Genomic DNA, 12,297 nt, shown 5'->3' with positions numbered 1-12,297 from the left:
CCTACAACCCTCCCTATCCCCATACCCTCCTCCAGACCCTACAACCCTCCCTATCCCCATACCCTCCTCCAGACCCTACAACCCTCCCTATCCCCATACCCTCCTCCAGACCCTACAACCCTCCCTATCCCCATACCCTCCTCCAGACCCTACAACCCTCCCTATCCCCATACCCTCCTCCAGACCCTACAACCCTCCCTATCCCCGTACCCTCCTCCAGACCCTACAACCCTCCCTATCCCCATACCCTCCTCCAGACCCTACAACGCTCCCTATCCCCATACCCTCCTCCAGACCCTACAACGCTCCCTATCCCCATACCCTCCTCCAGACCCTACAACGCTCCCTATCCCCATACCCTCCTCCAGACCCTACAACCCTCCCTATCTCTGTAACCTCCTCCAGACCCTACAACCCTCCCTATCTCTGTAACCTCCTCCAGCCCCTACAACCCTCCCTATCTCTGTAACCTCCTCCAGCCCCTACAACCCTCCCTATCTCTGTAACCTCCTCCAGCCCCTACAACCCTCCCTATCTCTGTAACCTCCTCCAGCCCCTACAACCCTCCCTATCTCTGTAACCTCCTCCAGCCCCTACAACCCTCCCTATCTCTGTAACCTCCTCCAGACCTACAACCCTCCCTATCTCTGTAACCTCCTCCAGACCCTACAACCCTCCCTATCTCTGTGCCCTCCTCCAGACCCTACAACACTCCCTATCTCTGTAACCTCCTCCAGACCCTACAACCCTCCCTATCTCTGTAACCTCCTCCAGACCCTACAACGCTCCCTATCTCTGTAACCTCCTCCAGACCCTACAACCCTCCCAATCTCTGTAACCTCCTCCAGACCCTACAACCCTCCCAATCTCTGTAACCTCCTCCAGACCCTACAACGCTCCCTATCTCCGTAACCTCCTCCAGACCCTACAACCCTCCCTATCTCTGTAACCTCCTCCAGCCCCTACAAAAACCTCCCTATCTCTGTAACGTCCTCCAGCCCCTACAACCCTCCCTACCTCTGTAACCTCCTCCAGACCCTACAACCCTTCCTATCTCTGTAACCTCCTCCAGCCCCTACAACCCTCCCTACCTCTGTAGCCTCCTCCAGCCCCTACAACTCTCCCTATTTCTGTAACCTCCTCCAACCCTCCCTATCTCTGTCTTACATTAAAGGTGCTATCTAAATACAAATTGGTGATGTTGGGGGATTGGACTGCAGAGTGGGAGGGAAAATAAATGTTGATAAATTGAGGAAAATTTGAAAAAAAGTCACTCTTAATTTGCATGTACATCTTGGTGGGCATATCAAGTGTTTTGGCAAATGCGGGCGATTGAGAGAAATGGTTTAATATTCATGAAATGTAACCTTGTTGTGCTCCAGATTCCATTCTGTAAATCAGATCACTGTTCGAACAACTCAGTCAGTTGCATATGCAATAGTAATAAATGAGAGAGCCACACGACCTCATTAAACCTCAGTGATAATCCCAATTGGAAAAAAAACCTTCACTACCCAACCTTAGTTTAATCCTGTTCACACATTACACTTGCCCCATCGCCCGGTGACCTGCACTGACTCCCAGCTCAGCAACGCCTCCATTTTAAACTTCTCATTTCCCTTTGCAAATTTCTCTATGGCCTCCTCAACCCTCCCTATCTCTGTAACCTCCTCCAGCCCCTACAACCCTCCCTATCTCTGTAACCTCCTCCAGCCCCTATAACCCTCCCTATCTCTGTAACTTCCACCAGCCCCTACAACCCTCCCTATCTCTGTAACCTCCTCCAGTCACTACAACCCTCCCTATCTCTGTAACCTCCTCCAACCCCTACAACCCTCCCTATCTCTGTAACCTCCTCCAGCCCCTACAACCCTCCCTATCTCTGTAACCTCCTCCAGCCCCTACAACCTTCCCTATCTCTGTATCCTCCTCCAACCCCTACAACCCTCCCTATCTTTGTAACCTCCTCCAGCCCCTACAAACTTCCCTATCTCTGGAACCTCCTCCAGCCCCTACAACCCTCCCTATCTCTGTATCCTCCTCCATCCCCTACAACCCTCCCTATCTCTGTAACCTCCTCCAGCCCCTACAACCCTCCCTATCTCTGTAACCTCCCCAAGCCCCTAGAACCCTCCCTATCTCTGTAACATCCTCCAGCCCATATAGCCTTCTCTGTCCCTATCAGATCAGCCATGATCTCATTGAATGCTGGAGTAGACTCCATGGACTGAATGGCCTACTTCTGCTCCTACGTCTTATGGTCTTATCTCTGTAACCGCCTCCAGCCCTGACAACCCTCCCTATCTCTGTAACCCCATCCAGCCCCTACAACCCTCCCTATCTCTGTAACCTCCTCCAGCCCCTACAACCCTCCCTATCTCTGTAACCTCCTCCAGCCCCTACAACCCGCCCTATCTCTGTAACCTCCTCCAGCCCCTACAACCCTCCCTATCTCTGTAACCCATTCCAGACCCTACAACCCTCCCTATCTCTGTAAACTCCTCCAGCCCCTACAAACCTCCCTATCTCTGTAACCCTCTCCAGCCTCTACAACCCTCCCTATCTCTGTAACCTCCTCCAGCCCCTACAACCCTCCCCATCTCTGTAACCTCCTCCAGCCCCTACAACCCTCCCTATCTCTGTAACCCCCTCCAGCCTCTACAATCCTCCCTATCTCTGTAACCTCCTCCAGCCCATACAACCCTTCCTATCTCTGTAACCGCCTCCAGCCTCTACAACCCTCCCTATATCTGTAACCCTCCCTATCTCTGTAACCTCCTCCAGACCCTACAACCCTCCCTATCTCTGTAACCCCCTCCAGCCTCTACAACCCTCCCTATCTCTGTAACCTCCTCCAGCCCCTACAATCCTCCCTATCTCTGTAACCCCCTCCAGCCTCTACAACCCTCCCTATCTCTGTAACCCCCTCCAGCCTCTACAACCCTCCCTATATCTATAAACTCCTCCAGGCTCCACAACCCTCCCTATCTCTGTAACCACCTCCAGCCCTAACAACCTCTCTATCTCTGTAGCTTCCTCCAGCTCCTACAACTCTGTATCTAACCTGGCCTGGGAATGTTTGAGGGGGACAGTATAGAGGGAGTTTTACTCTGTATCTAACCCCATGCTGTACCTGTCCTGGGAGTGTTTGATGGGGACAGTATAGAGGGAGCTTTACTCTGTATGTACCCCCGTGCTGTCCCTGTCCTGGGAGTGTTTGTTTGGGACAGTGTAGAGGGAGCTTTACTCTGTATCTAACCCCGTGCTGTCCCTGTCCTGGGAGTGTTTGATGGGGACAGTGTAGAGGGAGCTTTACTCTGTATCTAACCCCGTGCTGTACCTGCCCTGGGAGTGTTTGATGGGGACAGTGTAGAGGGAGCTTTACTCTGTATCTAACCCCGTGCTGTACCTGCCCTGGGAGTGTTTGATGGGGACGGTGTAGAGGGAGCTTTACTCTGTATCTAACCCCGTGCTGTACCTGTCCTGGGAGTGTTTGATGTGGACAGTGTAGAGGGAGCTTTACTCTGTATCTAACCCCGTGCTGTACCTGTCCTGGGAGTGTTTGATGGGGACGGTGTAGAGGGAGCTTTACTCTGTATCTAACCCCGTGCTGTACCTGTCCTGGGAGTGTTTGATGGGGACAGTGTAGAGGGAGCTTTACTCTGTATCTAACCCCGTGCTGTCCCTGTCCTGGGAGTGTTTGATGGGGACAGTGTAGAGGGAGCTTTACTCTGTATCTAACCCCGTGCTGTACCTGTCCTGGGAGTGTTTGATGGGGACAGTGGAGAGGGAGCTTGTCTTTGTATCTCTGTTTACTGTATCTCACAGTCAGATTACAGTATCTGATTAAGAAGATAACAAGTCAATTGCCAGCCCAATTAGTTATACACAAGGTGGTGTTGGAAACAGTGCCTGTGTGTCAAAGCCAGTTGGAGGTTAGTCAGTGCAGTCAGCTCCCCAAACAGTCCAGGGTTCAGGTTAGGTGTGATTGCCAAGACACAGATGTCACTGATAGTGTTGGCAGCTCCTGCCCCACGCCTCTTGCAGATGGACTGCACCATCTGTTGGGCCATGCACCGTGTTATACCCATTCATTCCTGGCACACTCTCGGTTTTAACTTCTGTCTTATTGGCTTCCCGCTTACACTCCCATGACCCCCTGAGCCGTTGGCATCTGCAGCTTTCACGTTGCCGTGTTCTCCATCTGTGTCTATTTTCGGCTGGGGTGAATTCGCGCACACTGTACCCAAGGTGGGGGGAACGAGTTGCAGCGCTGGGTGGGGGGGTCTAGGACCCCACATCACTTTCTGTCGCCTCCAGCAGGGGGAGGGTCCTGGATCTGTGCATCGCCCTTCCCATCCCAACTCAGGACACTTCACAGTACATGGAGGCACAGCAAGATCTCACAGACACGTGACAATTAACCAGATCATCGGCTGAGGGACAACTCCAACATCCAGGGCACCGGGGAGGAGCACCCACCGGATTTACTTCAGATAAATCCCATGGGAACTTTCACATCCGCCTGGAGGGCCAGCTACAGGCTTCTGTTTAACATCACCTCCGACAGTGCAGCACTTCCTCAGTACTGACCCTCCGACAGTGCAGTGCGCCCTCAGTACTGACCCTCCGACAGTGCAGCACTCCCTCAGTACTGACCCTCCGACAGTGCAGCACTCCCTCAGTACTGACCCTCCGACAGTGCAGCGCTCCCTCAGTACTGATCCTCCGACAGTGCAGCACTCCCTCGGTACTGACCCTCCGACAGTACAGCGCTCCCTCAGTACTGACCCTCTGACAGTGCAGCACTCCCTCAGTACTGATCCTCTGACAGTGCAGCACTCCCCCAGTACTGATCCTCCGACAGTGCAGCACTCCCTCAGTACTGACCCTCCGACAGTGCAGCGCTCCCTCAGTACTGACCCTCCGACAGTGCAGCGCTCCCTCAGTACTGACCCTCCGACAGTGCAGCGCTCCCTCAGTACTGACCCTCCGACAGTGCAGCACTCCCTCAGTACTGATCCTCCGACAGTGCAGCGCTCCCTCAGTACTGACCCTCCGACAGTACAGCACTCCCTCAGTACTGACCCTCCGACAGTGCAGCGCTCCCTCAGTACTGACCCTCCGACAGTGCAGCACTCCCTCAGTACTGAGCCTCCGACAGTGCAGCACTCCCTCAGTATTGTCACTCCGAAAGTGCAGCGCTTCCTCGGTTAGACCACACTTGGAGCACTGTGCATAGTTCTGGTCTCCATGTCCCTTGGTCAGACCACACTTGGAGCACTGTGCACAGTTCTGGTCTCCATATCCCTAGGTTAGACCACACTTGGAGCACTGTGCACAGTTCTGGTCTCCATACTACAACAAAAGGATGTAGAGGCACTGCAGAAGGTACAAAAATGACTTACAAAGATGGTGCCAGAACTGAGGGGTTGTCACTAGGAGAAAAGACTGAACAGGCTGGGGCTCTTTTCTCTAGAAAAGTGATGAAAGAGGGGGTGACCTGATAGAGGTCTTTAAAATTAAAAGGGGTACATAACAACGTCAGAAATAGGAGCAGGAGAGGGTCATCTGGCCCTTCGAGCCTACTCCCCTTTTCAATAAGATTGTGGCTGATCTTCTACCTCAACCACACTTTCCCACCCTATCCTTTAGTGCCCAAAACATCTATCGATCTCAGTCTTGAATAGACTCAAAGTCTGGGGTAGAGAATTCCAAAGATTCACAACCCTCTGAGTGAAGACATTTCTCCTCATCTCAAAATGGCCGACCCCTTATCCTGAGACAGTGACCTCCGACCCCCCCTGGCCTCTCTCGTTCTAGACTCCCCAGCCAGGGGAGACCACAACCTCTCAACACTGACGCTGCCAAACCCTGTCAGAAAGTTATCCATTTCAATGAGGTCAAATCCTATTCCTCTAAACTCCAGAGAATATAAGTCCAGTCTACTCAATCCCACCGCCTTGGACAACCCTTTCATTCCAGGAATCGTTCTAGTGAACCTCCATTGCGCTCCCTCGATGGCAAGTATATCCTCCCTTAGATAAGGACACCCAACTGAAGACAGTACTCCAGATGCAAGCTGAGCAAAGCCCGACATAATTGCACACTCCGACACTCCAATCCCCTTGCAATAAAAGCCCTTTGCCTTCCTAATTGCTTGCTAAAACTTCACGCTAACATTCTGCGATCCGTGTACAAGGATACCCAGGTCCCTCTGAATCCCAGTCTGTCCCAGTCTTCCACTATTTAAAAAATATCCCGCTTTCCTCTTGTTCCTGTTAAAAAAAACATTTCTGTTTTCATTCTATTTTTGCTCCACCTGCCACATTCTAGCCCAACGCGTACTTTGTCCAAATCCTTCCACAGCCGCTTTGTGTCCTCCTCACAGCTTTCTGTCCCGCCTGGCTTGGTATTGTCAGCAAACTTGGATGCAACACACTTGGGCCCCTCTTCCAAGCCATCGATGTAGATTGTTTGATTGGGTTTGATGGGCTCAATGCGGAGAAAATGGGGCAAATAAAACTGTGGGGTGGGTGGGGTGGGGGGAAGGGGGGGGGGCAAAAAGTATCACCAAGAAATCCAGTCGGGAATTCAGGAGAAATTTCTTTACCCAGAGAGTGGGGAGAATGTGGGACTCGCTCCCACAGGGAGTGGTGGAGGTGAATAGTATCGATGTGTTTAAGGGGGAAGCTGGATAAACACATGAGGGAGAGAGGAAGAGAAGGATAGGGTGATGTGGCGGGGGGGGGAGATGAAGAGGCGGGTGGGAGGAGGCTCGTGTGGAGCAGAAACGTTGGCACGGAGCACAGGGGAAGAATGGCTTGGGACCGACCAAAACAGAGAAGGTTCACTTGGGTAGGCTCCGAACGCAGTGAGAGACTATGGCCGAGATTTTCCAGCCTTGTGTGTTGGGGTGACCCCCGTCGTGGGAGATTCGGCCGCCCATTGACTTTCAGTGGGACCGGACGATCAGAGGTGAAGGCGAGGCATCAGAAAGAGTGTGTGAACCTTCAAACAGCCCATCTACCCAACTCCCCCGCAACCCCCTCCCCACCCACCCAAGCACCAGCTGCCCCACATGCGGTAGTGACTGGTCTTATCAGCCATCTTAGAACCCATCGAACCATACTGGAAGCAAGTCATCCTCGGTCCCGAGGGACTGTCTAAGAAGGAAAAGAAGACCAGATGGGCCGAATGGCCTGTTCCTGTGCTGTAAATTCTCAGTCACGCTTAACACACAGTGGCTGGGGGCAGTCACAATTGGTACAATAACAATCATTTCTTAAGTTTAATCTTGCTGAAAAGAGGGACCCGTTGCTGAATTTTTCATCTCGCACTCATCAGGACAAACACAAGAATACCAAATTTCAAACAATCGCAACAATTTACACTGCAGGAGAAAAGGGTGCTGATTGGTTGCAAAGTGAACTTTGATTGGTCCAGGCGTTGCGTTGGAGAAAGCAACTCGCGGTTCCCCAAGCTCCCAGATAATTCAATAAAAGGCACAGGGCTTGAGCATATTCTTTTTGTTTGCAGAGAACAGGTCCCCGCGTATGAATATAAGTCACTTCTAGCAAGTATACATGAGCCATGTTATGAGCTCGACTGATTATCTTAAACTGGTTGTTAGTGTAGCTATTAGCGCAATCAGGATTGTTCTGCAAGTGCTGTCCAATCACGGGATCTCATCTAACAGTAGAATTTTATGTGGGTTTTGCAAGCATGGACTGGTTGAGTAGAGTCTGTACTCTGCCTATTCCAAGCAACTGAATTTCTTCCTTCAAATTTCTTTATTCAGTACCGATGCAAGACATTCAGACAGGGAGAGTGACACGTCTATCAATTCAACTCCTGGAAGATACAGAGCAAATGACAGTCGCAGCCTATCAAATCTGCTCAGCGGAGAAGAGCTCATTTAAGCGGGACTGTCTCCAGTTAAGTGAGATCCGTGTGACAGTGAGGGGTTACTTACTGTGGATTTCCTGTGACCGAGCAGGTTAATGTGAGGTCATCTCCTTCCCTCAAGAGGACTGATGGAGGCTGGACCTTGACCGTTGGGGGAACTGTAAGAGAGAAGAGCCGTCAGTCAGCCTCACTGTGCCCCGGACCTCCTCAGGTGCAAATGGGGCTGAATCATTGTCAGGATCATTGAATCATAGAATCTTTCGAGCACAGGAGGCCATTCAGCCCCTCCAGTCTGTGCCGGCTTTGTGCAAGAGCAATACAGCTAGTCCCATTCCCCCGCCCTTTCACCATCGGTTGTAGAAGGCCCTTCACTCTGTGTCTAACCCCGTGCTGTACCTGTCCTGGGAGTGTTTGATGGGGACAGTGTAGAGGGAGCTTTACTCTGTATCTAACCCCGTGCTGTACCTGTCCTGGGAGTGTTTGATGGGGACCGTGCAGAGGGAGCTTTACTCTGTATCTAACCCCATGCTCTACCTGTCCTGGGAGTGTTTGATGGAGACAGTGTAGAGGGAGCTTTACTCTGTATCTAACCCCATGCTGTACCTGTCCTGGGAGTGTTTGATGGGGACAGTGTAGAGGGAGCTTTACTCTGTATCTAACCCTATACTGTACCTGTCCTGGGAGTGTTTGATGGGGACAGTATAGAGGGAGCTTTACTCTGTATCTAACCCTGTGCTGTACCTGTCCTGGGAGTGTTTGATGGGGACGGTGTAGAGGGAGCTTTACTCTGTATCTAACCCCGTGCTGTACCTGTCCTGGGAGTGTTTGATGGGGACAGTGCAGAGGGAGCTTTACTCTGTATCTAACCCCGTGCTGTACCTGTCCTGGGAGTGTTTGATGGGGACAGTGTAGAGGGAGCTTTACTCTGTATCTAACCCCGTGCTGTACCTGTCCTGGGACTGTTTGATGGGGACAGTGTAGAGGGAGCTTTACTCTGTATCTAACCCCGTGCTGTACCTGTCCTGGGAGTGTTTGATGGGGGCAGTGTAGAGGGAGCTTTACTCTGTATCTAACCCCGTGCTGTACCTGTCCTGGGAGTGTGTGATGGGGACAGTGTAGAGGGAGCTTTACTCTGTATCTAACCCCGTGCTGTACCTGTGCTGGGAGTGTTTGATGGGGACAGTGTAGAGGGAGCTTTACTCTGTATCTAACCCCGTGCTGTACCTGTCCTGGGAGTGTGTGATGGGCACAGTGTAGAGGGAGCTTTACTCTGTATCTAACCCCGTGCTGTACCTGTGCTGGGAGTGTTTGATGGGGACAGTGTAGAGGGAGCTTTACTCTGTATCTAACCCTATACTGTACCTGTCCTGGGAGTGTTTGATGGGGGCAGTGTAGAGGGAGCTTTACTCTGTATCTAACCCCGTGCTGTACCTGTCCTGGGAGTGTTTGATGGGGGCAGTGTAGAGGGAGCTTTACTCTGTATCTAACCCCGTGCTGTACCTGTCCTGGGAGTGTTTGATGGGGACAGTGTAGAGGGAGCTTTACTCTGTATCTAACCCCGTGCTGTACCTGTCCTGGGAGTGTTTGATGGGGACGGTGTAGAAGGAGCTTTACTCTGTATCTAACCCCGTGCTGTACCTGTCCTGGGAGTGTTTGATGGGGACGGTGTAGAGGGAGCTTTACTCTGTATCTAACCCCGTGCTGTACCTGTCCTGGGAGTGTTTGATGGGGACAGTGTAGAGGGAGCTTTACTCTGTATCTAACCCCGTGCTGTACCTGTCCTGGGAGTGTTTGATGGGGACAGTGTAGAGGGAGCTTTACTCTGTATCTAACCCCGTGCTGTACCTGTCCTGGGAGTGTTTGATGGGGACGGTGTAGAGGGAGCTTTACTCTGTATCTAACCCCGTGCTGTACCTGTCCTGGGAGTGTTTGATGGGGACGGTGTAGAGGGAGCTTTACTCTATATCTAACCCCGTGCTGTACCTGTCCTGGGAGTGTTTGATGGGGACGGTGTAGAGGGAGCTTTACTCTGTATCTAACCCCGTGCTGTACCTGTCCTGGGAGTGTTTGATGGGGACGGTGTAGAGGGAGCCTTATCCTTTTACTTCATCTCGTGAATTTACAGTTTGCAAGGATGGCTTTTTATGGTGAAATTGTTGGGCTGTAGAACAATTCTGCAAAATTCTTGACAGATAAGAGGCTTTTCTGGATATTTCATAGCATGAAGTGTTTAATTGGACTATTCATCTGCAAAGAAGTTTTAACTCAAAAATTAGAAAACTGACAGGTATTAAATAAGCATAGATTAAAAAGTATTACCAACATTGAGTTATAGGAACATAGAAATGCGGAATCTATTTATTTTTATTCATTCACGGGATGTGGGCGTCGCTGGCTGGGCCGGCATTTATTGCCCATCCCTAATTGCCCCTTGAGAAGGTGGTGGTGAGCTGCCTTCTTGAATCACTGCAGTCCGTGTGGTGTAAGTACACCCACAGTGCTGTTAGGGAGGGAGCTTCAGGACTTTGACCCAGTGACGGTGAAGGAACGGCCGATATATTTCCAAGTCAGGATGGTGAGTGGCTTGGAGGGGAACTTGCAGGTGGTGGTGTTCCCATGTGTCTGCTGCCCTTGTCCTTCTAGATGGTAGTGGTCGTGGGTTTGGAAGGTGCTGTCGATGGAGCCTTGGTGAGTTGCTGCAGTGCATCCTGTACATGGTACACACACTGCTGCTACTGTGTGTCGGTGGTGGAGGGAGTGAATGTTTGCGGATGGGGTGCCGATCAAGCGGGGCTGCTTTGTCCTGGATGGTGCCGAGCTTCTTGAGTGTTGTGGGAGCTACACTCATCCAGGCAAGTAGACAACTGGGAGTCAAAAAGTGAGTTATTCATTGCAGGATTCCTAGCCTTTGACCTGCTCTTGTAGCCACAGTATTTATATGGCTAGTCCAGTTCAGTTTCTAGTCAATGGTAACCCCCAGGCTGTTGATACTGGGGGATTCAGTGATGGTAATGCTATTGAATGTCAAAGGGCAATGGTTGGGTTCTCTCTTATTGGAGATGGTCATTGCCTGACACTTGTGTGGCACGAAAGTTATTTGCTACTTGTCAGCCCAAGGCTAGATTTTGTCCAGATCTTGCTGCATTTAGACATGGGCTGCTTCAGTATCTGAGGAGTCGCGAATGGTGCTGAACATTGTGCAATCATCAGCAAACATTCCCACTTCTGACCTTATGATGGAAAGAAGGTCATTGATGAAGCAGCTGAAGATGGTTGGGCCGAGGACACTCCCCTGAGGAACTCCTGCAGTGATGTCCTGGAACTGAGACCATCACAACCATCTTCCTTTGTGCTCGGTATGACTGCAACCAGTGGAGAGTTTTCCCCTGATTCCCATGGACTCCAGTTTTGCTCGGGCTCCTTGATGCCACATTTGGTCAGATGCTGCCTTGATGTCAAGGGCAGTCACTCTCACCTCACCTCAGGAGTTCAGCTCTTCTGTCCATGTTTGAACCAAGGCTGTAATGAGGTCAGGAGCTGAGTGGCCCTGGCGGAACCCAAACTGGGCATCAGTGAGCAGGTTATTGCTAAGCAAGTGCCACTTGGTAGCACCGTTGATGACCCCTAACATCACTTTACTGATGATGGAGAGTAGACTGATGGGGCGGTAATTGGCCGGGTTGGATTTGTCCTGCTTTTGTGTACAGGACATACCTGGGCAATTTTCCACATAGCTGGGTGGATGCCAGTGTACTGTACTGGAACAGCCTGGCTAGGGGCGCGGCAAGTTCTGGAGCACAAGTCATCAGTACTATTGCTGGAATATTGTCAGGGCCCATAATCTGTAATTAACCTGTAACTATAACAATAGATCTGGCAGTATAAAGACATTTAATCTCTCTCTGCTGGAATAAAACAGGTCAATTGAGCTGTGGGATTAACCCACTAACCCGGAGTCAGTCCTCGGAGAGTCCACACCTCGCTAAGCATCTCTGAGTTTTATTTTGTCCGCGCAGCCTGCCTGGCATCGGCTTAGGAACGTCTTCCTCCGGCGGTTAGCCCCATGTGGGTGCAATGGAGCCTGAGCTATCCCAGCAGCCTTTGCAATTGTGAAAGGCCTCTATTCAGATCATGGAGACGGCATTGGGTTAGTGGGGAATGTGGAGAGGCAGTGGACATGGGAGAGGCGAATTCGGGCTTAACACTTCAGCATGGGGCAGCGCGCTGGGATGATCAATTCATACGAACGCGCGGTCCATGTTCAGTCAAGTCCGCCCATTTCTCCAAATCATGTCTGCAAATGTCCATTCTGTCTCATGCCCTCTAAGGTGGATGTAAAAGATTCCACACCCGCAATTTGGAAGAAGAGCATGGTGTGTGTGGGGTTAG

The 12,297-nt window shown here is 51.3% G+C and overlaps 1 protein-coding gene across 1 annotated transcript in view; it reads right to left on the bottom strand.

Moving 5' to 3' along the window:
- Nucleotides 1-12,297, bottom strand: part of cadm4 (cell adhesion molecule 4) — a 108,207-nt gene that overhangs the window by 31,891 nt on the left and 64,019 nt on the right. The window contains exon 5 of the mRNA XM_078533533.1: nucleotides 7,976-8,066. Coding sequence (XP_078389659.1) covers nucleotides 7,976-8,066 — 91 coding nt within the window. The remainder of the gene's footprint in view (nucleotides 1-7,975; nucleotides 8,067-12,297) is intronic.

Source organism: Cetorhinus maximus, chromosome 33, assembly GCF_964194155.1.
Source record: "Cetorhinus maximus chromosome 33, sCetMax3.hap1.1, whole genome shotgun sequence".
In the NCBI taxonomy this organism is placed as follows: Eukaryota; Metazoa; Chordata; class Chondrichthyes; order Lamniformes; family Cetorhinidae; genus Cetorhinus; species Cetorhinus maximus.
Note: the sequence above shows the minus strand (reverse complement) of the source record. Positions and strands in the feature narration are given on the sequence as shown.